Below are 26,731 nucleotides of genomic sequence, written 5' to 3'. Positions count from 1 at the left end.
ACTTTAACAGCCTGCATTATTCAACAAATGGGACCCATGCTGATAACTTCGTATTTCAGTTCCCAGGGGTCAGTTCTGTCAGCTTGTATCCGTGCACTGCACTCAGACGCTGCATAGTGGACCATGAATAAAAATGAAACATTATTCAGTGGATACTTGCAATTGAAAACAACAGTAGTGCAAAGTAAACAGTGTAGACTTTAATAAAAGTGCTTAATCAGCAGAACCACCTTGTAGAAATGCCAGACAGCCATAAGCAAGGACATTAAGGAGAAACCTTCCCTTATAATCTAGGCTGAAAAATGAGCAATCTGACCCGCACTATTTTTGCTAACCTAATGCCTACAGCACTGTTTGTGGGCGACAGCTTAATATTTCTACCAGCCTAGAGGAAAGACGTTGGTAGCTGCAGTCAGTGTAAGAGGCCTACAAAAAGAAGGGAGGTTGCCATCGGGGCCATCAAGTACGCTGGGTGACTGTATGTTGATTGCCCTAATCGCATTGAGACAATACACACTTACAAAGTTTATAGCTTGATCAACACCAAAAGTGCAGAAAATTTTAAAATGGTGAAAATACAATACAACACATAATAGTCAAGACGCACCACAAAGAGCACATTCCCGAAGGCATAATTACCTGAACACCAAAACCCACACAATTATTTACAGTACATATAAAAGTTACATGCATTAAGAGACAGCACACCAACATACAAAGAAAAAAAAACTTGTTAGAAGAAACAGTCCAACAATCACAATGAAAGTCCTTTCTATCCACCTCAGCCAGTCTATAACGTTTATGGCAACGGACTTCGTTTGAAGACACTAGGGATTGCTGCAAAGCGCTTGTGTGCACCGTTTTTAGTGTGCCAGTCCTGGAGGGACATTTTGGGGGTTGGGAATCCAAAGAGCCTCTGGTAATTCCTGAAAGCAAACACATAATCCGAGATATTTCTTGACCATGACACGGGTCTGGCTACTAATGACTGAAGGAACCCAGTGAGGACAGCCTACCTTCTGGTGAGATTGGAGGGATGCTGCCAAGCTGTGTCACCAACTGGTGCCTGGTCCGCAACCTGGGTCATGAGGCTGAGCAGCTCAGTCATCACATCTGGAGACAAAGTGCGGTTGCTCAATTATTGGAGGAAAAAATTTGATGAGAATCAAAAATAAAACACTATTTACAAATTTAACATGTAAACCTAGACCCATTTCTACTTATAGAAAGAAATTTGCATGATATGAAGCAAACAAACTTAATGTGCAACACGTTTGACACTATTTTCACCGTGGGTTCTTATGGGTAAAGTATATTAAGAAAATATATATAATTTTTCAGGTGGGCTCATACCCTGATTTTCTGTTTTTCCATTGATATGTTTGGTGACCAGATTAACATATTGATTTTTCTGCTGCTCCCAGGTCAACTCTTCTTTCACAACTGCATCCCTAAAAAATACAAAAGAAAAAAGACTTCCCATGCACAAAATAGCAATCCAAGTCCAAAATGAAAGGCAAATCATGCCCCAATAATATACACCCACGCACTACATTCTGTTATTAAATTAGATTCCTTTGAACCACAACTCAACATTACATTCTGTGTTTAATGTAGCTATACTACTCCCCCTACAGGCCAGGACAGTACACTACCTTTGACTCCTGTGTTTACTGGCAGCACTTTCGAATACTTTCTCCCCTGTGCTTAGGTTGACATGGTTCTGGTCCAGTACAGTCGGATCTGCTTTAAAGCAGGTAGTCTGAGGGTTGGGCACCACTACAACTGATTTTACCTTAAATAAATAGCAGATATATTCAGTAAACGAACATGCAAACAAGTGTGCTGTATACACTTTGCAGCAACTTACCTTAACGTTTAAAGGCAAGGTAGCTTCAGTACTGGTGTCCCCAACATCATCTTCCTGAGCATCATGATGACTGTCAATGAAATCAGTACTAGCTCTAGGAAGTTCCTTAAATGACAACTCTCCAGAATCACCGCAACACATTGTGGATTCAAATATTGGGGGACCAATGTGTGAGATGCTCTGAACCTCTTCAAAACCCCCTACATGTAAGTCCCAAGAATCTAACACCAGCACAGAACCATTACAATATAAACCACTATCAGTGGTAGATTCTTGCTGTTCTGTAGGTAGTTGACCTGTGCAGCTCACAGAGAAATGACCTTTGTCCTCTTTCTCGTCCACATTTGTGTTTTCCTTCATCTTTTCTTGCTTTTCCATCTGTGGATGTGTTTCTTTCAGTTTTTGTCCAGGTTTATTTTGGCAGCTAATTACTGCATCAGAGCCTTTGACGGCAGTATCGGCATTAGTGCTAATAGGACTGAGGCACGAGACATCATCCACGTTTGAGTCCAACGAGACCTTTTTGGACGGGGTCTCATAACCGTCGTCACAACTGGAAAGCTCCAATTTCCTTTTTTGAGCACAACTGTTCACAATCTCAACTTTAAAATTAGTAAAATAGTCAAAGGAGTTCCATGGAGGCTGGAGGCTGGTCTTTTGGTCACAAATCATCTTCGAATTGGCAGATAAAGGTTTATGGTCGGAAAAGGTCTGTTTAGTTTGCGTTTCTTTTCCTTTTTGATGAGAAAAAAAAAGAGAGAGAGAAAGAGAAACTTCTTGTGAGATCATCATTAATCAAACACCAAAAAATAACTTGCTAAATCACAAACCACTTGAAGTGTTTCATGAAAAGCATTTCCTTGACACCATAACAACTGAACACATGGGTCACGTTGCTTCTACTCACCTGGAGCTGCATGAGCCACGTTCCTTCCTTCTTCCTTAGTGACGCTTTCCTTGAAATCCATGTCTAAAACTTTATCAAACAGGAGCACTTACGTCTAGTATTATCATCTAAAGTGCTGCATTTACATCACGTTCACGAACAATAATAAGTAATAGGGTGACGTTGGGACTAAACTTATTCTAACCACAATAATGTCCAGGCACGTTTCTTTAATTCAAATGTTTTTGTTCGATTAGTTTCCCTCAAAAGGTTAAGGTAAAGATTTGTTTTTTGCTAGATTCAAACACGTCCGCTAACTAAACACAGCCTAGCGGTTTGTGGGAGGCCCCGGTGCAGTTAGCTAATGCTAATATCTTAAACTTTATTCACAGCAAAACACGTTAGACTCACTTCATGTAACTTTATATCAAAACGATTAATCTGCTGTAATGCAAACGCTTCACTCTAATTTATAGACGCACGAAAGCCGTAAAGTCCGAAATCCACGGCTAGCTAATTTTAAAAATCGTAGATTAGGTGAACATAATTTAATATAAACTGAAACAAGTTATGTGGATATTGCATTTAGACTTAATCGAACGCGGCAGCTTGAAAACAAACTCACCCAGTCACGCAGTTTAAAACTAGAAAACGCGCCTCGCTAACGTCCAGTCATTTCGCGCCTCGGCGCCTTTGCGTCGAATGCGGCGCAGGAAGCGCTGTTCAAGTTCAAACTTTATTTAAATCATTCTCTCCGCGTTGCGGTATGTTATTTATTGTGCGTGTCACTTAACGTATGGAAATACAATATGGAACAATGCAAGTCTGCGTGATGGACTTTATCCTATTTAATTTATGTGGCGTATTTTGTAGAAGAAGTAAAAAAAGAACATGGATATATTATTATTATTATTATTATTATTATTATTATTATTATTATTATTATTATTATTATTATTATTATTATTATTATGGTCCTCGACCCATAGTTAATAAAGTTCATGACTTTAAGCAGAAGGACGCACAGCTGACACACAAGTGGTCTAATAGAAAAGGTTTAATAAAGGAAAATAATAGATGCAATGATAACTAGATGTTGTACATAACTTTACATTCAATTTTCAAACTCGCCCATTAACACATGTTAAGGTTACTCACTTCACAGTATACAAAGGGTCATGTCACACAACATTTACACAAGGCATGAGTTTGTTATCACTGAAGATTGTCACATGGAATGTACATGGAATCAATAAGAAGAAGAAACAATTTAAAATGTTTAACCATTTGAAAACCCTACAAGCAGACATTTCTTTACTACAGGAAACTCATATTCCCCAAACTATAGATTACACTCTGGCATCAGCAGAGTTCCCACGTGCTTACTTAGCCGGTTACAATTCTAAACAAGATGTCTCTAACACCAATATTCACTCTATCACAATCAGTGATCATGCACCAATGTCCATTTCTTTGATTAAGACAGTTACACCATCAACCAGGAATTGGAGGTTTAATACATCATTACTCAATGATCAAGACTTCATCAGCTATGTGAGGAGAGAATGTGCAACCTTTATAGAAAACAACCATACCAGGAACCTCACCTAATGTCCTCTGCGAGACTGGGAAGGCAGTTATATGTGGCAGAACTATTTCATAATCATGCATGCATGTGTGAGAGGGAGGGAGTCTGTGCTGCTTGTGAAGCCCTGGGCAGCAGCACCGCGGCCTTCGCTTTGACAGCTCTGTCTGCTGGACCCCTCAGGGAGTTCCTCATACCTGAGCACATACATGTACATTTACATTTAGGGCCGGGGTGTGGGCTCTTTCACTGAGGCCCGGAGGTGGGGGCCAGCTGTGGGGAATTTGCGAATAAGTGAATGGTGTCGGTGTGAGCATGTATGTATGTGAGAGTGCATGGATTCATGTATGACTGGGTAGATGTTTGTAGCATTGTATGTGGTAGTTTGTGTATAGGTGTGTGTTTGCGTATGTGGAGTGGTTGGTGTGTGGGGGGTCTGTTCTCCACTCAGGGTGTGTGGATCTGCTTCCTAGTGGTCTCTTATGCCGAATCCACCAGTGTGACTCATGTTGTGGGCCCAACATGGTGCTAGTCGGGCTGATGGGGTGGGGCCTGTGTGGCTCCTGTGGGGGAGTGTTTGCCTCTGGTTCTCCTGGGGTGGACGGGCGCTGACCCAACAGTGGTCCATTCTGACCTCCGGTGCTGCTGCAGCTCTGCCTGGGAGGTTGTGTGTGGGCGGCTTGGCTAACAACTCACCCTTTTGGTTAATAATGGGATTGAACAGCTTTACTATCCTTGTAGTGGGTACTGATAAACTTACTAAACTTAGCTGTAAGTAATTGAATTTTGTTGTTTTGCATCATTTACATGTATGTGTTAGCAGCAGCTGGTTGAGTTTTGACTGGTTTGGTTAAATACACTTATTTTGGATTACAGGTGTTAATTCCTAATTCTTTTGTAGCATGTCACACGTTTGTATTCCACACTACAATAAATATGCACAAGACACGTTACCCTGTATGAAAACTGAACATAAGTTCAGATAACAATATGAAATGTCATTTAAAATAATCACATTTTCACTTTTATTAAAATTCATGTAAAGAATTAAATTAAATCACACATAATATAACATGTGCAAAGCAAAACACATCCCCAGATAAAAATGCTAATTTATCAAAGTCAGTGTGTATTTCAACAAGTCATGAGATGCCAAGTTACAACACATACAAAACCTTGCACTTGTTTTGTTTATTCAACTGTGAATTGCATAACTGAAACTTTAGTACAAATCAAACACAAGTCTGCACTTTTGAAGTTAAATAAAATACTTTGGATAAACATCTGCTCTCATCCAGGCCTGTTGAAGTCTAGGTAAAGCTGAATAAAGAATTCGTCCTGATCCAAAGTTGTTAAATAACAAAACATGAAAATGTCCAAGGGGAAGAGTGCGAACAAGCACTGCACAGCCCTACTAAAGAATGAGTAACGCTTTATTACATTAAAACTGCTTATGTGAAATGTGTGCTTTTAAAGATGGATGAATACTGGTGCAAAAATAAATTTTGTATATTTAAAAAATATTGTTTTGTTTGTATACATTTTTTACACAAACTCTTTGACCAACACATACATTTTTTGTTCAATGAAAACCTGAAGCACATCTGTACTTTACATTTGTAGTCCTGCCAAATGCTGGCAGTAAGTTTCCCCTCTGATCCAGTTGTACTAAATAAAATATGTAACGGCTCTTATGTCCCACCTTACACACACACACACATACCACAAACACATTACAATGAATGGGTAAACAGACACCACAAAGGAAGTAATGAACAGACAGCAACAAACCTTAAATGCATGTTTAGCCATAGAAAATGGGATAAATTGATCTATATTGCTTTAGCCTGTTCTGTAAACAGCCTTCTCATGTTGCTTCATCTGGTTCTGAAGACGCTAAAGCATCAGAGGGCCACTGAACTTCACCAGTGTCAGGTCGTGGCAGCAGAAGTCTGGTTTCACATAAGTCTTTTTTGTGCCACCTCTCCAGTTTCCAACCATATTTGACCACCTTTTCTCCTCATTGTGATTGCCTGGTTCGTCCTGCTTGGCACAGGCTTCACTTTAGGACCCAAACGCGTCTTTTTGTGGAGTGAAGTCCATCTCCTCTTGGTCCCATTTGCCTGGGGACAGGCACTCTTCAGTGTTGAGATCCTGAGGGTTTACCCCAATGTCCAGGACCTGGGGGTTAGTGCGAGACTCAGCGAGTCTGGAGGAAGAGACATTTTGTTAGCACTTGCTAGGAAAAATATGTACATGGCCTGAATATCTACAGTATGATTCAGCAGACAAAACAATTTACTACAAAAGGAAATGTAAGAGAAATGGTAGGTGAACACAGATGATCTAAACAGTGATATTTGTAATTGTGAACCAAAAATAAAAATCATGACTTTGAATGTAAACCAAGCCACACAGTCAAATGTGACAATAAAATGACTCCTTTGTTGAACTGCAGAGTTTACCCACACACTAAAACAAACCATTTTTGATTCTCATGACACACACACAGAGCTGATGAATGTAAGCCAGAGACATACATTTGTGATGTGGACGTGGACAAACTGGAGAACTAGGTTCTGTGCCGGAGTAACGACGTTTTAAAATGAGAATTAGGAGAGTTGCCCCTTGCTGTAAGTTGACCTAAATGAAGCAACGGGTTCTGAGCTATGTTAATGGTGAATGGTCGAAGAAAATATGAAGCTGCATGTATCCTAATCTGGTTGAACACTGATTTCCAGGCAGATGGGAAGACTTAAATGTTGGGTTGACTGGGAGAGAATGGGGTGGAAGTCATTAGATTTAGTGAATGACATTGTTACCTGAGTAGGATTCAAAGCTATCCAGACTGTGGCTGGGGGTGCAGAGGAAACATCAAAAGTCAGGCAAACACACTGATACCTGCACATGGCCGCAGTTGTCTTTATTTCCAAATGCCTATATTCAATATTAAGCAAAACGAATTCTGTAACCTCAGTTTAGCCATATTTTCCTTCTTCTGTCACTGAAATGAGTTTGGTTTACATTTGTTTTCATGCACTCACTGAGGCTTTTAACTGTTCATCCTCTACAGCCAGCAGATGGCAGTGCAGTCTTTCAAACAGCAACAAAAGTGACTCCTGACACCTTGATTGCATTTGAAGTTTATAGACAAGAGTTCATCTAAGTTAGTAGAGGAATTGCATCACCTTTAGCGCTGCAGTGGAAAATCTTCCCACAACAATCTCAGCCATGTTTTGTGGGACACAATACCCCGGTGCCCATGAACAAATTCCGTATTGGAGGGTTTTAATACAGCATAATCTCATACTAGCGAAGCACAAAAGATAGAGAATCTTTGGAGGCCTCTGACCACTAATCTCTTCTGCTTATAGTTTTTTTTATCTAAAATAATCTAGTAGGAGAGCTTACTCAGAAAGTACACAGATGAAAATGCCTATTTATATGACTTTACTACAAACAATCTATTAATCCAGAGCTCATTTCCTTTCTTATGCAGGAGACACCGGCTTCCAGGTAAAGCAAAGATAACACAAACAACAGTCATTTTCTCATTCACAGAATCTCTTTTCTTGGCCCTGAGGACCCTGAACGTTAATTAATTACAAAAATCTACATGTGGATGCATCTCTGCTTATGCAGGGTGCATTTTCATTAATCATTAAGTGGGGTGATTACCAGCGTTGGGCTGTAATTATAGCGTGTGCAGACGAATAATTATCCGATAGCTAGGCTAAAACTGTCTCTTAGTGCTTGATTGCAGAGACAGTGGAAGCAATTGTCTATTTCGCTAAACAACAGCTAGAAAATATGAAAACCTCTGGTACATATATTTGTCCTGGCTGCTGTTTATTGCCTCTGCTAATTCAACAATGAAAGGGTTGAATGCACCTTTGTGATGGTGCAGAACAAACGTGTAAACACTTGCACAGCAACAACCAAATGAAGACTACCTGACTTCATGTGCTGATAAAAATGTAACTGAACCTTAGTAAGTTGTGAGTACAGACTTGAACTAGCGCCAGTGTTTGTGTTTTCTTTCCATTTATTACTATACTATGGTTTTGTGATTTTAATATCCTGAAATGTGCAGCGCACATTGGTAATTAGAGGGTTTTTAAAAATCAGTGTGTGGGCCTAGGAAGATTGGAAGCAAAGTCTACAAAAAGCAGCATGACTCAGAGGGTGTTGGCTGAGCCAGGGCCTGTAAGTGGAGCCTGTCTCCTATCTGCGGGAGTGCACCGGGGTGAGCGGCGTGGAGGGAGAGGCAGTGGTTTCTACAAAAGCAGACCAAATCCCATGCAACTATTTTCAGAACAGCAAACTGTGTGGCTGTTCAGCAGAGTGCAGGTTTTTACAGAGAACTCCGGTCTCCACTGGGTCTCACCTCGAGAAAGCTTCATCCAGACCGTCTTCCAACTCCTGCCATAAATAGCAATAAAGCAATAAAAGAAGCAAGTTGTTAAGTTAGTCGTTACTTTTATAACTTTTGTAAAACACCTACTGATATTTTTTCTCTAAGCGACAATGATTTCAGCTATGAGACCAAAAGCAGTTTATTTAGATAGAAGGCCTTACCCATACAGTATTGTTGTTCTCTGTTGAATGATTATGCGCTGTAAAGGGATCCGATTCAGTTTGTTTTGTCCCTGAGTGGACCAGCGCCACATTGGCTCCATCGGCCAAGTTCAGAAGTTCTCCTGTGGCTACTGCTTTGAAAAAACAAACAAAGGATGCTTTTGTTCAATGCACAAATAAAATACATCAAACCGCTTAGAAAATCTTAGTTTCTATTTCTGTGTAGTGCAAATGTACAGTATGCATGTGTGTTTTTGCTTCATTTGATCAACTCCTGTGATTAAAACACTCATATGAACCACGCCCCTGTAGTATGATGCCAACACATCAATAGCAAAGTGTGAAGTAACTGCCTGATTGCATGTCTGACACCACAGCTTTGAAAAGAGCTGGCCTTTAAGGGCCCTGCCTAATGATTAATGTGTGTCAATACGTTGTGTCAACACTAATTTGGGTCTAGGCTTTAGGTAATGCTGTCCACTCAGAACAATAAAAACCTCTGCGGCTCTTCTCCTGCCACAGCTTCATCCTATTGTGCTCACACCTCAAACCCGACCACCCTCGATCGACTTTTCCAGGAAACACACACACACGGGACTTCAGAAGAAATAGAAGTTCCCCCTTTAACATGGTCTGTGTCAACACTGGCTCGGCAGCATTTAGAGCATTCTGCTGTTAGGAAGAAGGGAATACTGTGGGTCTGGGAGTGTCATGGGAAAAAGAGAGGGATCCTGACTCATCTGACATTAATGTCCCCATATTAAGACATTTATGAGTTTGTGAAAGGTGGAACAAACAACTGCTTGGTACATTTAACTAGTGCTTAAACAAACAGTAAAATGTCTGATTAGTTCATCAAATGTGTATTAATTAACTATTTTGACATTTGATTCATTTGTAAATTAATTTTATAGACTAAAAAAAAGCTGTTAATCCACTGAGAAACTAAAGGGCTAATTGTTTGTCGCCAAGAGGACACTGCATGAGGATGTTCAAGCAAATTCTCATCCGGATTAACATTTTGCATCAGAGTAGGAGTGCTGGTGTTATTAGAGCTGTGAAGGTGTAATGTCTAATGAACAAAGCTGACTCATCCCTGCCACCAATGAACCAGAGACGACTTCTGACTCAGTGTCATGACATTTGATCAGCCAGAGTGAAGGGTACATGAATGTAACCTTCTGATGGCACTGAAGTACTGATCCAACACTTACAGCTGATGCTTAAAGCCTGTTTTGAAAGGTCACTCAGAGGCATCTAGATCATCATATGCAACTCCACAGTACAATTATGCCAATTTGTCACTGTTGTCACTGTAGCCACTGGCAGCTACATGTCAGAATAGTCAGAGGGATAATGTTAGTTCAAAATGTAGAGCTAGCCTTTGTAGCCTTCAGCCCATGTTGTTAGGTGTTTTCACTGGGAATCATTCCTAAACCTGTGTTGCTCACAAATGCTACATATCCTGGGCCAAAATACAATGTCAGAAGACTTAGAGCAGTCAGTTTTGCTGCACACCACCTGGCTGAGCATATTTGAGAGATGAGAGCCTGCTGTTTAGGCTGTTTCTGGAGGTGCCTCTGTGTTAAACTAAAAGGTCCAACACTCTAACCGTATTATCTAAACTGTAAAAAAATGTTTTTTTATGGAGCGCAAGTGCACATCCAATTACCCCTTAAGCTGTGAACAGACACATAAGGCTAACAATGCCTCAAGGCTGTATTGCTCAGTGAATGTCAACATGTTTAGGAGGTAATGCCCATGTCTGAAGTCCTGGAATCAGAGGAAATCTGACTAAACAATGGGGTCACGGAACATGCAGGCTTCTTTCATGCTTTGTACACAAATAAGGTTGTAATTGTGCTTTCAAAGACAATGTCTCCACTGAGCCTTTCATTATATAGAAATGCCAAAAGCATTGGGAGGCGTTACAGCTTTTAAGTAAAAGAATGCTTCATCCTTACCATTATCATCATAAATAACCAGTCAAAACGTCATTTTCTGTTCATTGACGTGATTAGTGAGTAAGTATAACCAAGATAATGGACACTGTGGTAGGCTGAGCTGCAGCCTCAATATAGGCCAACCTCTGACAAGCAGTTGAATACTCCTCTTTCCCCCCAAGGCTATGACTGCTGTGACTGAGTGAGAGCGAGTGGGAGAGAGAGACATGATGGTGTGTGACATGTCTCACCTCCTCCCTTTAGGCTGCCCAGGCTGGCCGAGCTGTCCGACTGGGAATTGCTGGCTCCTTCTCCCTCTGAACCCGACTTCACTCTCTTCTCTTTCTCTGTGACAGACATGGCAGAGGACAGCAAAAAGGGAAAATAAAGACAGGCATCAGTGACAATCAGCAGGTTGTAATTGGAAAACCAAATGAAGAGATACATTTCAGTAACTATAATGTGTAAGCATATTAGCTGCAGTACAAATCATGTCATCTGCTACAGACCCCATCTTCTAATACTAGGCACACTTCGTACAACAGTGAGTGCACTAGTTAAATAAAGTAGCCAGTAGCATGTGAGTGGGATTGATAATAAATTTAGCAGGTGAGTGGAGTATAAGGTCTAGAACAGGTCATGAAGTGCAACTGAAAACTGCTAACATTAGCCTTGGAGCACAACAACGCACAAACAAACACAGAGCTCTGCAATAAACTATAATGGCACAACTTTCCATGATACAGTATGTAAGTTATGTAGAAGGAAAACATGCGATGATGATGATAATTTGCTGGGAGGCCAAGAAGATGACGTGCGTATTTCATCCACTTACTCAGTCTAAACATTTCCCTTTCCTCAAGCCCAGGTATCTTAGCAATGGCAGAGCTACAATTACCTCAGCAATCACCTGTTTCCTCCCATGGTAATAAACTGCTGCAAAACATCGAACCAATCTGAAAGCTGGCTGTGCCGTTTACAGTGAATATGCTAGCATCTAAATGTGGGTCAGGAATATGTGGTGGACCATGAAGAACCACCGATCGAGGTGATACATGACATTTCTTTAAGAAACCGCAGCCAATTAGAAAGACATATTTGATTTACCCCTCCTTTCCGCCCTTGTCTCATGGGTTTAACTAAAAGGACTCAATGGGATTTTCATCATCTCCACCCATGTCTTGCTTCCTCGCTGAGATGAGAATGCTACCATTTCCCCTTTCCCCTCGACAACCTCCCACCAGCTACAGTAGATATCAGTGACACAATGCTGAACTACTGTACGAGAAAACAGCACTGCAAATTAAATTGGCTTTAAATCAGGGGGCCAGGAGAGGTGAGGAATGAGAGAAGGAAAGATTAAGCAAGGCAAAATTAATATTCAACTGAAAATATGTGCAAGCGAATGAAGAGGAGGGAGCCTATGGCCTTGATCTTAGGAAAAATAATCCACCCCCAAAATGGAAATGTGCCCACATTAAAACATTCCTAAACACCACAGTAGAAGCAGTAGAGGAGGAAGGGGGTAGAAATGTGGGGTGAATAAATAAGCGTGCCTTCACTTGAGACAGGATCAATGGCACCAACAGTGAATCTGTCAGGGGGCTGAGATTCCACTGACACACGCACAACAATTTTCCATTCTCTCCAACACACTTGCCACCCCCCCACGCCCCTCCCTGCCCCACCTTCAATGCTCCTTTGCCCTCTCTCCTAACCCCCATCCCCCTCCTTCAATCTCTTCTTCCCTTCTTATAATATAAAGGAAGAAAGTGCTATGCTGGGGGAAGGAGAGGGTCGAGAGAGAACGGCTTGGCAGGTGCAAAACAAAGCAGACAGCAACAATGGGTTATTAAAAAAAAAAAACTCAGATCTCCTCCCAGGCAATGCACACACATAAGGAGGGGGAGGTGGCAAGTGGTGATGCAGAAAAAAATATTATATGGCAAGAACTGATCATTTACACTGGAGTGCACTAAATTACATGCATGTTCTGCTGAGCTGTGCAAAAGGTAGCGTGTGACACCATCCTTACACGGCGCTTTGACTGTGTCCACATTGTGTCTGAACATGCACAGTCTGCTCATCTGTCCATTACACACAATTACAAAAATGTGGAAGGTTTCAAGCTTAACATAACACAGATGATTCCACAGGTGACTTCAGAAAAAAAACCCAATATAAAACACGCTTCCATGTGTGTGTCCTGTTCTCACAGTACTGTAAGTTGCACAGAGGCCACATCTGTGCTCAAGACCAACCTTAATACACGTTCTGTCCTTGTGTTGATACCTAGATGAGTTTTTAACCATGACTGATGCAGTCTGTAATAAAGAGGCATCACTACATGCTTGCTGGGTGATATTTGAACCAGTCCAATCAATGAAGACACTACAGTCACATGTCCTTTCTAGAGGGTTGTGACAAAAAAGAAATGTCATGAAATAAAAGTCTGGGAGCAAATAGACCGAATAGTTGATGACCAGGAGTGACTATACAGTACGTGTACAGTGAGAGTAGAGAGACCAACAACAACGGGCAAACACGAGGAGGAGGAGAGGAATTGTTCACTTATTCTTCACACTCATCGTGTGAGGAGAACATGCGTACCTTCCTTGGCAGCCTGCCAGAATTCAAAGGCCACTCTGAAAGCCTGAGCCACTGTTAGGGTTACTGCCTGGGCCTGTTGGAAAGAGGCAGGAAGACAAACGATTAACTGGTAAAAGGAAGATAAATAATATTCACGGGCATCTCTGATTGGAGCTGAGCCATGACTGGGATGAAAACAGGAACTTGCTACTAAACACAGGGACTGGCTGCTTCACAGATGTAAAAAGAGGAGGAAGCGAAAACCCGGGGGCTCCGCTACAAATTGTTTATGTAACTGGGAGGGGAAACTGGGAGGATATATGGCCTAAATTAGTGATGGAAGGGAAGGAAGCGTTGGGAGTGGTTCGATCATTCTACAAACCTCCAGAGATGGAGCAGATCCCACCCCGCATGTTCTCACTCCTCACTCCTTGTCTCCTGACTTAGCTTGAATTCGCTGGTGAAGTGTTACTCCAGTAGCATCATCAAGAGTGCACTTTTTCCAAGTTTACTTTGCAAAACATAAAGTGCATAAAGTGTTTTCCCACCACTGCCATGGGCAAAGAGTGTATCATATACCTGCATGAGGAATTGACTGTGTGCAGAATTTATATGCTGTATTTCCCACACTGCCTGGAGGAAGGCGTCTGTGTCGTTCAGTGTGGTTTTCTGTACGTACACAGTTGCAAAAAATATGACCTGCACCAGGCCAAAAAAAGCCTGCAATGTGCCATCACGTCATGCAGACTTTAGCCTAAGCCGTTTAGAGATGCCAACTGGGAAAGCGTTAAAAGCAAAGGTAACCTGATTTCTTCCATTTTCAGACACAGCCCTGATCAGAGATGTTTTGGTTGTTTCCGTGTCCAATCTTTACGATGATGATAATTTCATGTAGCTTAATTTTCAACACGTCTGTCTTTGTCTCTCACAGACACACAACAAATTGACTCACCATTTTTCTTTTAGTGCAGAGGAAGGCATGACACTCTAGGGCCTCGCTGTGTTGATTTTGGACAATGTAGGCAAACACTTTGTCGTGCATCTTGTCCGCTGTGCAATAGGATATTCTGAAAAACAATACAAACATTTTATTAAAAACTCTGTATTGGAAAATCAATACAGATCAAGTGGAGCCATGAAACTTCATCTCCACTAAACCCTTAAACTAGTTCAGTAATCTGAGTTAAACCAAGAACTATTAGATAGAAATCCCTGGTGTTCTCAAAGCCAGCTGCACTCAGTCTAATCCCTCTGCACCTGATGCTGCCCCAGCTGTGGTAGGTAGGAGCGAAACAGTGTCTAGACGCTGGACTAAACACATACACATTGGACATCTGCCCTGTCTTGTCTTTGGAAACAAGTTACTACATCCCACAACCACTTTGTGCACCTGTTTAACACCCATGTCCACGTTAGGACATCTACTGATGTGAGGTGTCTCAGATGTCCCCCATCACCTCTCAAACTAATCTTTAACGCTTTAGAAATTCCCTTTCTCCACTATTTGATCATTATGACATTATTCCATAACAGGCAGGCTGGCCAGGTGGGGGAGGGAGGCATAAAACAATGGAGCATGCTAAAATAAATGTCATTCCTGTCACCTTCGAGCATCATCGTTGTACTCCAGTCACACACTTGCTCAACTAACAAAGGAAAGGAATAGAGCTCAATCAATAAATAAAAGTGTGTGAGGATAAAAATTGGAAAAGGTTTAACAAAAACAGCCCGGGTCTGTACATCACATCCAGGATTTATGGGTAAATGTTTTAGTGAGAGGCTGTCAGGAAAATTGGGTGTCTAGGCAAATCCATTTCTTTTATTGGTCATCCATCTTCTTCCAGCAGATGTCTAGTGAGTAGAGTTCCACTGGTGTGTGAGATACAACCAGCTGTCTTCACTCCACCCTGAGGTCGCAGCTGGACTGGGCCTCGGGCAGTCAGCCTTTTAATTACTGAACTATTTAGGCGTTTAATTTTTCAAATGAGAGCATCATTATGAGCGCAACACTCTAGGGATTTATAGCAAAATGAGCTTGCAATAAAACAGGCCACGATAGAGTGTGGTACAAGAGGTTTGTTAGCATACTCTTATTTGTCCAACTTATCCATACAGTCAACAGATACAGCAGTGACTCTGAACCACAGCTTATGTACACAGTACAAGTACAGCAGCATGAATAAGCAGACTGCTAATAGTTAGCTCATTTAACTTTGAATGGTGCCAGTTCATCAGTATGTAGTGAAGGAGCAAACAGGAGGGTCCGGATTAAATTGGCAGTTCAAAAACACATTTGGAGGAAGAGGGTTCACGATGTCAGCATTTAAAAACAATTTATGAAAAAAGTCACTAAAATATTATAGTAACCTAAGGACAGTGTTGTCTCATTTTGTGTTTTGCTTCCTCTGAGTGTGTGATTCTGAATTATTGAAGGCTTCAATGCCTTTAACGTGACCTAACGAGGCAATGAAGCCTTTCACTTTGAGACCTGGAAATATGGTCAGTAAAGAAAACCTATAAATCATTCTGTCAACAAATAAGATTTTGTCTTCAATCCACCAGCTTTAAAAAAAATTATTAAAAGTAGGACTGCTGGAGCTTGAAAAACCAATGGAGAGTCTCATCTGGCGTGCAGACTCATAAAAGTGTTTTAATCTTAGCCCTAAACTGAAGGCCAGTGGAGGTTGAGCAGCGGGCACACGGCTCACTTGAATGTGATGGATCATAACATAAAAACATTTTTTAAATGCGTTTAAAAGCTAAAGCATAGAAGCATTTCATACCTAGGGCCATACAATTCAGTGATGTACACAGTGTGCACTGGTGAAGAACACTGGAGTTAGAAGCGGACTGACCTGTATATGGAGATGTTTTCTATCAGCTGGTTGGAGGCACTGTCGTAAAGGATAATACCTCGTGGGGAGACCGTTAATGTAACCTTCTGAAGTTTTTTTCCACTGGCTTTGGCCTGAGAGATCAAGACAGAAGGAAAGAGTCTAACATACACTTCATCAAGTTATCGCGTGAGCTGAGTAAGCTCATCACAAAAAAAAAAATTATATTTGTTATAAACATTTAAACATTAAAAAAAAAATTAAAAAAAAAATCACACAGATCGATACATTTTACCATAAATGTTTTCAATTAAGATCTAAAATCTAAGGTAATAAAATCCTTTCAAACTATTGCACACAATCACAAAAAAACCCAACAGAATTCACAAGCATCTCCATGCGTACCAGGGGAAGCTAACAACAGGAACTGTTGCCATGCCTCATACGTCACCCCTTCCTGAGACGTCACCCTTTCCTGAGTGACACCATTCCGCTGCCACTAACTTCTTTATCCACTGAGCTGCCGGTTGCGATAGCGTTAAGCTTTTTCTGGGGTGATAAAGGTGGCTGAGCCACATACTGAGCAAGTGGACAAACTAATTACATCCTACTCACAATATCATCAAGTATCTCATTGCAGAAAACCACTTTCAGCCACATTTCACCAATGTGTCAGTCAAACAGTGGAAAACTACTGGATGGTTTTAATGTGGCTCAAGATGGAGACATTTTTTAAGAATGTTTTGGAAAGCCCCATTTTCTGGGAATATATTTCTGAATTTGTTGGACGGTGTGTTGACAGGAGATCAACATTGGTTTAGTGTTCACTGCTGTTGATTTGCAGGCGTGTGGTCCTTACAGTGGCAACTATCCTCTTGACAGCTGCCGCAGATAGTTCCTCTCCTTTGGGCTGCTCAACCATCGTGACTCCCAGGTACTTGAGGTGAAAAACCATGCCCTCCAACAGGGTCTCCCTCGTGTCTGTCCAGTTCTCTGGAAGCTCTGCAAGATGAGAATGACGCACCGGTGATAAATAGTCAAAAGTTAGTATTGTGTACATACATACAATGTAAAAGTATTGTATACATGTAAATAAAGCACATAATTCTCCCAATTTCCGAAAGCAGAGACGTTTAAATCTCCTCGTTTTTTATTACTTAAAACGTAATTAATTTAAGTTTTAATACTCCTCCCATGGTAGTAAAAAGCATCAGAGCAGGTGTGTTGTATCGAGAACAAGTTGCCACTACATTTTGAAAATGATCTGCTCACATACATAGGCACATTTACACACAAAATTATGGAAATATAGAACAAACACAAAGGATGATAGCCTAAATAATGAATTTGCATTTGACCTGTTGCAGAACCCTGTTGTATACAGTAGTTACTTTGACTTTTTTCCATTTTAAATGTTGCAGTGGATTGGGTTTGTTTACTCAGAAATATCTGCTGATCTTTTTCTTGATATCAACATCAAGACAGCAGCAGTGTGTCGTGTTTGATCACAGCACTAGGACACAGATGAGACAACAGTGGAAGAGATGAGCACAGTATGAGTTAGCGGTTCTGTCTTCCCCAACTGCAAGTAGAACTTTTCACAAGTAGACAAACTAAATAACTCATCTTTGAAACACATTTTTTAAATCGAAGCCATGATGAGGTGCGATACTGAGCAGAGGACCTTAAACACGTTAACATGGGACTATGTATATATATATATATATATATATATATATATATATATATATATATAGAATTTTATATTATGGGTCAAATTATATATTACGCAGGTGAATAAACTGCTCAATTCAACTCAATTACAATTAATTAACTTCTACACAGAGCAAATTCATTTCATAACTATATAATTAAAGTTGTGAATACAAACTAATGGCTTGTAAACTTCAACCATGTGAAGAAAGAAGCTAGGCTAACCTATAATATTCCTTCCGTCTCCAGCCAAACCAAGCCCACTAAGTGGCTATGAAGGTTTTTAAATGGCCTAAATGCAGCACTTACCAAACCTATACTTAAGTAATGGGTGAGCACCCACTCTAAGGTCAAGGTCTTCACACTGCTAAGTGTGGGGAACAGATCGGGCGCCCCTCCTCCCTTGCTGATCCTGTAGTCACATTAGTACCTGGATAAGTAGCACCCTACTGCAATATAATCTGAGGCAAGGCATAGCTAGCTGCTATTCATGACCTAAATCAAGTTACCAAGTGGTCGAAGTGCACTATAAATGTCCATTATGAACCACAGCCACTTAAGACAACTGAAGACAGTTACACAAATATAATGCAGCCTTAACCTCTGTTAGAATGACAGCTCCAACCACTTCCGCTTGCGTTTGTAAAAAAATAAATGAACCCTGCATTTAGAAATTGTCCGTGTTTAGAAAAGGTGAAGCACATAAAACACGCTCTGTGGAATTTCAGCAATCTGTCAGACGTGCCTTGGAAACGTTCAGGGTCAGGGTGAAATGTCATTGAAGAATACAGCGGTGGTAGTTGTACAGTAGTAGCAGCAGCAGCAGGCTAGTGCTGGATCAGGAGAGGGAGAGCGAGATCAGAACAAGAAACAGATTAATATTTTTTTTTGGTGGGCAACAAAACAAAAGCCTTTCCCAGAACACTCCTTTGTATGGAATAATTGCATTAACACGACCCCCGGCCCTCATGGACACCAACCGCCTGTATTGCTGATTGGAGAAAACTTCAAAGGCTACGCTGAAGCTCCTGGTCAGTGGAGCTCGCCTGGGTGAATAAGCCACAGAAACAGGCAATGTGTGCTGAGTGGAAGCGGATGGGATTTGAGAGGAAAGGTAGAGTGTGGGCAGGAAGTGTGAGAATTGTTCAAAGAATTGTGTGAATAACGAACCAGCAAGTCCTTACAGCACATAGTGCCTCTGGCCTCGTCCCTGGAAACCTTTTATGACACCTCTAAACACACAAACATGCAGCTGCTCCTTGGATACAGTAAAAACATAGTTCATTTGTAGACATTTATTTTAATAAAGTGCTCTTACAGAACAACCTAAAACATTAAGGTTTAATATTTTTAAAAGACAGAAGACCCTTCCCACGGAAAAGTGACTGTGTACTGTGACAAGTCACTGCACACATAGGCAGGTATGACCTACTGCACTATAGCAGTTTGACTGATTTATTAGCGATGCTTTGAATGCTAAATTGTGTGAACTTGGAGAAGACGAGTATCCCAGCATGCATTTGGTAATTTCCCCATCGCAGGACAATAAAGGTATTCTATTCTATCCTATTTCACAGACCAGAGGGAGCTAGAAACAACATAAAAAAATACTGTTGTCCAAACCATAAATTAAAAGGTTATTGACTTAACACAGAAAAATAGAAATAACCAGTGACATTTCTGATCATATTGACCCTTTGTAGGTAAGTTTCAAACAGGAAAAGAACAGAACCTCAAATAAAAACCTTGCAGCAACTCCCACACTTTCAGTCCTGCTTTTCAACTTGAGTGCTTGCTTGTCTTTAACATGAAAAGGGATGTCAACGTGAAGTATCTGATCAAGCTTTAAACATTTGGCTCTTTTTTTAAATTGTTTGTAGAGGTTTTAGCCTCTCTCTTAAAATCAAATGATTTCATTCTTAGCCAGAAATCACATCAAGTTTTAATGAAGCTAAAACTACAGAGGCAGTCGTGCCCTTTTGATGCAACAAGAGATCTAGAGAGGCAAGACCGCATAGAGGTCTTGGGAATTATAATCAAAAGGGATTTGAGGGCTGATTCTGTGCAGCATCAGAGCAGCAGAACGGGGGGTGAATGTGGTGTGGATATTTTGGTAAAAGCTTATTCAGAGGACATGGAGCAGGCAGCTTGGACAAGGGAGGGTCAGAGAAGATCGCCTTCACCGTCCCTCTCACCCACCAGCAACGACAGCAGTAATGAGCAGAAAAAAAATCAGTATTACTTACTTGCCTATGCTTTAAAATATAAAAGCAAGACACAGCAAGAAATATATATATATATAGAAAATAGGGAAGTCATCAAGGGGCGGCACAGTGGCATTGTCGCCTCACAGCAAGAAGGCAAATATGTATATGCAAATTATTCTTCAAGTCCTCCTTGTCACTATAAATTCACATATGTTCAGGTTCAACAGATGTAATTGACAATTAAAGAGGTGCAATGATTTGATCACCGTGGAAACTGCAGTGCTGGGCTATTCAGTGAGTAGAAGAGAAGATGAGCCCTCAGTAACAGGAACCCAAAAACACAGTTCACCAGCGTCACCCTGACAACTTTATTCTATCATTGTTATGTGGCTGCTTCCACCTAAACTTAACAGTGTTTCACAGCTTAAAACTGACCTGACTCTAGAGGGACTGTGACTTGATGTGATACTTAACTATTTGAGCAAGTGACCAACAGTCTAATGGAGTTACATATACTGAATTTTTCATTACTGATGAAGAAATGGGGGGAGGGGCAAGAACCAACCTGCAGATCAACTGTGGAAGCCCCATCGCCATCTACAGATTCAGCAGATATATACATAAATCAATAAAAGAAGCTTCTCGGCACTGACAGCTCTGTGTGTGCTGTTACACCAGTGTCCACGAACCAGAGAAAATTGGACCCGTCTGGTTCCCTGGGCTTTTTTCAGTGTAGTGATTTACACATGACTGCTTATAAAGTGTGAAATTAATAAAATAGAATTCTGTTTCTTTTACCAACATTAAACCATTAGGCAGAAAGAAAACAGAATCCTGGCAAACAACCTTCTTTTTTATACTTTGAAAGCTCATAATTAGTCACATCAACGCCTTATTAGCTAATTTAACTAGTATCTAAAGCTATTCAGGGCCTTGGCTGACCTATGGTTGTGGTGAAGCAACTTCATCTTATCTAACAATTACAAGACAAGTAAAAAAACCCATTGCAGCATTATTAGATTCCAATCAGGACAGGCAAATTTAGAAACTGCCGACTCAGATGAGAGAAGATGCCTGGAGGCATACACAAGATTCAGCACAAAGCTTGTTGGGAAAGAGCCGCGGGCAACCTTTAACTATGCTATGGCTAAGTTAAGTGCTAATGACTCTCTACAGAGAAACACCGCTGCAGAGTCTCACACTGTCATGCTATGAACCACAGATTGCATACACTCCAGTGCAGGGCAGAGGCAAGCACCATCACCGCTAGTTACTAACAATGGATGAGTATTATAGGAAAAAGCCTGACATAGAGCATTGTTAAGAAGAGGAAGACAAAGCGTCAGCGCCTGGAAGAATAGCAGATCCCTACGCACTGTTGCAGATACATGTCAGTGTAACAGTCGATTGTTAGAGATGAGAGTGCAGCATTCACAATTTAAGTCGTTCCATGGAGACGCAAGGGTTCTAGTATTGGTTAAGGTCAAAGTGTAGGCAGGGAGCGGGAGCGCGAGGCTGTAATGCCAGTCAGGGATTACAGCTGATGACCAGCTGAGGCCAGAATGTACTCGCAACAAGAATCCGGGTTATGAAACTGATCCTTTAAACATCCTGTGCACAGCGATGCCAGAGAGGGTCTCCTCTGCAACGCTCGCAATACTGACGACTGGGAAGTGGCACTATATAAAATGTAGGGTTCTTGCGACAAGCATTCGTTTGGATGACTTGCTGACAAGTCTTGCCTGAATTACATGTTGACATTGAGTGGAAAAACAGGTTGCTTTATTCCTGCTACTAGAACAAAGACCACACCGCAGCCCCTTCATGTTAGCAATAATATATTAATGTGAGATTTTTTTAAACCTGTGGTGATATCTGATACCCCAACTCACGTGAACGGATCACAGAGAGGTAGCTATAATTATTGGGTTCTCAGAATGAGGACCGAACTACTTCCAGGCAGCTTGAACTCCGTCTGTACTTAAGTGGTGTTTGTAAGCCTTTTGTTTAATGTCTCAGACAGCATTTGGTTAGTCAACAAGATTTTTTACTGATAATAGGTCTATGGAAATCTTAACACACATGTCTAGACGTATGGCTAAAGGAGATTACACTATTTCTTACCAAGAGATGAACTGGTTAAATAATGCGTTTCCTGTCCAAGCTTATCTACTGGTTGCACATAACAAAACTCTGTAAGAGGTCACCACAATGAGAATAAAACTCATGACTCATGAAATACATTTTGAGATTTAGTGCTCAGTTTAGCCTATACAAATTACTGATCACTGTGGGTTTTTTTCTGTCAGACAATCATTACATAAAAAACACCTGTAGTATTTCCCCATGGGACTAACAATTGCCATCTTGAAGAACTAGAGGCAAAGTATGGTACTAGACCCCTCACTACAGGTACGACTCCTTAAACCATCTCACACACAAGGCAGCAGATAGCGTTTACAGAAGAACTGACACATAAATCAGTAATGTCTTTACAACCTAATAAAAGCTGCCTGCAGGAAGCAATCTCTTTTACAGGTTGGTGCCGTAGCTTCCTATGAAAGATTCTGAACGGGGGCGGTTCAGAACGGACTAACCAGAGCGGACCACACACACACCATGATGCAGAAAAGAAGCTACTAGTGTAATTTAGACTTTGTGGGTTAAAACTGCCTTCCACTTTCCGTAGCTGTGACAACAACAATGTTAATGTATGCAAGTGTTAATATAAAAGAGTCTAAGTGGGTTGAGATTACAGACATTCTGTCTATCTGCACAGATTAACTGAGACAATATGTTTCAATAATGGCAGCTGGCGTGTCTCTCTTCAGCTCAGTTGGGATGTTATGCTTCCCACACTTTACTGGCAAAAAAAAAAAGACAGTTAACCTTCCATTCTGTCCCATTCTTTCATCTCCCAGACAGCAACTATTTGGCTGTAATGAGAGGTTAGAGCAGAGACATGCTTAGCAGGCTACCAAACCAACGGAGCTGTAAAAACCAAACAGGAAATGACCTAGTGAATTCTTTTTTTTTTTTTTTTGCCCGTGCACTGGCGAGAGAGTGCAGAACAGAGCGAGGCAGGTGTTGGCTCTTGACTACTTTTAATGCGGACGTGCAGGCGTCAATTAAGGGACGTGGCGCTGGTTCATGGAAACTGGTGCCTGTTATAATCCAGCACTGACAGAGGGAGTAGAGGAATGCAGCGCTGATGAATGCCAAAGGAGTGAATGGGCTGCTTTGACGAGGCATTGCTCAAACAGGAGGCAGAGACAATCTCACTAAACACATGCAGCCAACCTCTGCCTCAAATTATGGACCCGTTAAACCTAGAAGTACCGCACATCTTAAAAACATTTCAGAGGGCCTGCAAAACAGCTAAGGTTATAATTATATCAACAAATTAAAACAGTGAAAGTACTGCACTTAAGGGACAATAAAAATGAGAAGCAGGTTTATGCTTGACTGACTCAGACAGCAGCACACACACACAAAGGAAGGATGTGAACGGTGGTGCACGCTTCGTGTAAAATGTGCACGAGGCTCAGCATCAGCCACCTGATCGCACCGTCCACGTCCACCGGCTAAAAGCGCAGGGACCCGTGCTGACTGTGCAGCACGCGCACACGCGCACACACGGGGAGCACGGGGGCCAAAACAAAGCATTGATCGCAGTCAGACACATGTGACATCTCGCTGCCAGCAGCGCCATTGTGTGTGAAATAACAAAAAGGGGGAAGGGGGGGTTGGGGGGGGGGGGCACGGGAGCAGGGAGACATCACCCCCTTTGTGTAGCCGCACATGAAAGACGGGCACCTCCGAGGGTGACGACCACACGGCGGAGACACGGATCCAGCCATCGCAGAACCCGCGGCCACTTTCACGCTTATTAAATCCCTAATTCAAGCTTGGCGCTTGGATGAACTGGAGACTCCTTCACGATCATACTCCGCATCCACTCCACATGCAGCCCTTCGTTTTTTTGTGTGTTTCGCGCGGTGTATTGCCTAGCAACAGTGCGTTGCTAGGGCTGTACAGCCAGGAAGACGAGCCGCTCATCCCTCTCCCGTGTCTCCCCCGCGCCTCTCTCGGGCACGCGCCACCGGCACTAGTGACGTGGCACAAAGTACGACACCGCACGGGGCTCAAACTTTTTTTTTTTTGCGGCGACGACGTGCCTCCGCTTCGCGTGCCGGCGAGCAAACGCGAACGCCGGTGCCCGGTTGAACGCCGCGGGGCGCAGCGTGGCGGCCGGACACGCCGCCGCGCGCGGAAACGCGTCAACCGGAGTCAGCTTACGAGCCGCGGGCGGCGCCGTTCGTGTCAAGTTCGAACGCTTCACAAAGTTCAAATGCATAACGAGATAAATCCGCCATGTTCGGTAATGTAAAGGTGGGGGGGTTGAGTTAACACCGCCCCCCAAACACACACACAACCTGTCAGCTGTTTAGCCCCCCACAACTGTAGCTGGTGCCCGCTCAACTGAGTTGTGAAGCGAACGCCGGCGACGTTAGCTAGTTACTTGTCGAAGCTAGCCTGTTTGAGCCAAGTTAGCCGCGGCTAACGCCTCCGCGAGGGTTTCACGTCCACGGAATACTTACTTTTATGTCTGCCCGCACCCCACGACTGTTTGGCGATACTAGGGCTCCGGATAATTGCCCTTCCGGCGGATTTCAAAGCGTCCATATCCAAAAGTGGGGCAAAGAGCCCGACAAACGTTGTTCCGCCTCTGTCGAAACACTTGGTTTGGTTTAAAACAGCGTTCTCCCGGTGAAACTTTTTCTCGGTTGTGTTATTCTCCCCTCCGCACGGCTGGGTTTCAGTCGATAGATTATCATGTTCGTCCCCCTGGGCGGTGTTATGTATGTAAATTAAGCGGATAACGCGCGTGACGCCTGTTTGTGGAATCACGCGAGTGCGGCTGCTGCAGCAGTACTCGCAGCCCGGGCGGGCGGAGCTGCGGTCGCCGCCGTTCCTCGCACCACATTGTGCTACGACTTCACTCCCAACCTGTGTCTTTTCACCGAAGTCATTTTAAATCATCGAGCAGTCATATCACGGAACGTAGTCACAGCGCTCATGTTTAATTCAAGCTTTTTTCTGATCTGCTGAAAACACCTTATATCCCGAGGAATGTCAGGAATGTCCTCACTTGAAACCCAGTACACACCTTCACTGACTTGGCTACAAAACACATGAAGAGAAAATAAATTAGAATTCACCAAGGGAATTTTTAACGTAAGCTTTGAGCATTGGGCTACATAAAATCATTTAGAATATTTTATTTAAGGTAAAAGCCTATAGTCAATGGCATTTCCTATTTCAAAAAACATAGTTTGTGGGCTTTTATGAATATAATATTATTTTATAAGTAAACAATGTAAGGGTGTTTTTGTTTCGTTGGAAAAGAAACATCATATATATGAGTCACCGTTTGAAACTGAAAGTAGAATGAGTCAGTATTAAAACAATAAGTTTGAGAGCTCTAGGCCAAAACCAAAAAGTACTCATTTCATATTAATCAACTGTGTAGAAAACAGATGGACAAACAGACAAACTACAGTCAACCAACACAGATGTAGATGGTTTCAAGTAATTTTTAGCCATTATTTACCAAATAAGGATTTTTTTGGGTATTGGTGGCAAAATGTTTGCTCCATTACTGAAACATTTTAAATGAAAGACCAAGCCCAGTTTCTTCCATTGAGCCTACTTCAACAGCCGCTAAATAAACTACTCAGGAGAATGGATTTAAAAAAAATCTTGCAGCACCACATTCCATTAGAGGCGAAAAGCTGAAAAGTAAGAGATGAATGCGAAGACAAGCACAAGGACATAAAGGCGACACCATTATCTCCAATCTAAAGCTCTCTTGGCACCGATAAACAGATCTGCATATATAATAGATCCAAATAGTAATTACCATAACATCAGTGTAGCACTGTAATCTAATATTTAGATTTAGACTCCTTATATATAGAAAGGTCTAGTCCTAATAACAGTTTCTTTGTCTTATTGATGCCAGTGATACCAGTTCCAGGCAAGAACCGAACGCACTCTGCTAGTAAATCTACCTTTACTGAGATGTGCAAACCTCACATTAAAAGCAACAACATAGGTAAGAGTGTGTTAGGGGGGAAAAATCAATGAGCTTCTGCTGGTAGGCAGAATAGAAGGGTCCAAGAGGACATTGGAGGGGCATGTGAGCAGGTTGACTAGCGTTCAACACGGATGAGTCTTCTCTCTGAAGGTGAAGGGCAAAATACACAATTTATGAGAAAAGCTGCACTGCGTTACAATCATGTCCTGGAAATTTTTTGCAACTTTGAGATCACATGAAGAAGTCAATTTATTTTTTTTTGTCTCCGAGTGAGACCGGTGTAGGTTATGTGTGAAAATGTGTATTTTCAAAGGCGATAGATATACTGTATGCCTATTGGCCAATACGCTTATCGAGTAAATCGAGAAAAATACCAGAGCTAGACCAGGGGCTTGTCATTAATGGATTCCTCTCCTCAAACATCTG

General features: G+C 41.8%; 2 protein-coding genes across 5 annotated transcripts; both read right to left on the bottom strand.

Moving 5' to 3' along the window:
* Positions 1 to 178: 178 nt before the first annotated feature.
* Positions 179 to 3,519, bottom strand: LOC114848289 (uncharacterized). Of its 2 annotated transcripts, XM_029138652.3 has the most exons (7): positions 3,382 to 3,519; positions 2,778 to 2,846; positions 1,871 to 2,604; positions 1,656 to 1,795; positions 1,354 to 1,451; positions 1,017 to 1,113; positions 179 to 926 (listed from the first exon to the last, which is right to left on the bottom strand). In XM_029138652.3, the coding sequence occupies exons 2-7, from the start codon at positions 2,836 to 2,838 to the stop codon at positions 800 to 802; spliced, it is 1,257 nt and encodes a 418-aa protein (XP_028994485.1). In that variant the 5' UTR covers positions 2,839 to 2,846; positions 3,382 to 3,519; the 3' UTR covers positions 179 to 799. The 2 variants fall into 2 exon arrangements, with proteins under 2 accessions (XP_028994485.1, XP_028994486.1); XM_029138653.3 differs by lacking the exon at positions 3,382 to 3,519 and having other exon boundaries at positions 2,778 to 3,374.
* Positions 3,520 to 5,342: 1,823 nt separating this feature from the next.
* On the bottom strand, positions 5,343 to 25,133 carry ldlrap1b (low density lipoprotein receptor adaptor protein 1b). 3 transcript variants are annotated; one of them, XM_029139089.3, is made up of 10 exons: positions 24,807 to 25,133; positions 17,145 to 17,287; positions 16,307 to 16,419; positions 14,404 to 14,518; positions 13,473 to 13,545; positions 11,114 to 11,209; positions 8,920 to 9,053; positions 8,729 to 8,763; positions 7,164 to 7,195; positions 5,343 to 6,550 (listed from the first exon to the last, which is right to left on the bottom strand). In XM_029139089.3, the coding sequence occupies exons 1-10, from the start codon at positions 24,889 to 24,891 to the stop codon at positions 6,504 to 6,506; spliced, it is 873 nt and encodes a 290-aa protein (XP_028994922.1). In that variant the 5' UTR covers positions 24,892 to 25,133; the 3' UTR covers positions 5,343 to 6,503. The 3 variants fall into 3 exon arrangements, with proteins under 3 accessions (XP_028994922.1, XP_028994920.1, XP_028994921.1); XM_029139087.3 differs by lacking the exon at positions 7,164 to 7,195 and having other exon boundaries at positions 24,807 to 25,124; XM_029139088.3 differs by lacking the exon at positions 7,164 to 7,195 and having other exon boundaries at positions 8,920 to 9,050; positions 24,807 to 25,119.
* Between the last annotated feature and the right edge of the window lie 1,598 nt (positions 25,134 to 26,731).

This window comes from Betta splendens, chromosome 22 (assembly GCF_900634795.4).
Source record: "Betta splendens chromosome 22, fBetSpl5.4, whole genome shotgun sequence".
NCBI classification, from domain to species: Eukaryota; Metazoa; Chordata; class Actinopteri; order Anabantiformes; family Osphronemidae; genus Betta; species Betta splendens.
The sequence above is the reverse complement of the archived record's forward strand: the minus strand, read 5'-3'. Positions and strand labels throughout refer to the sequence as shown.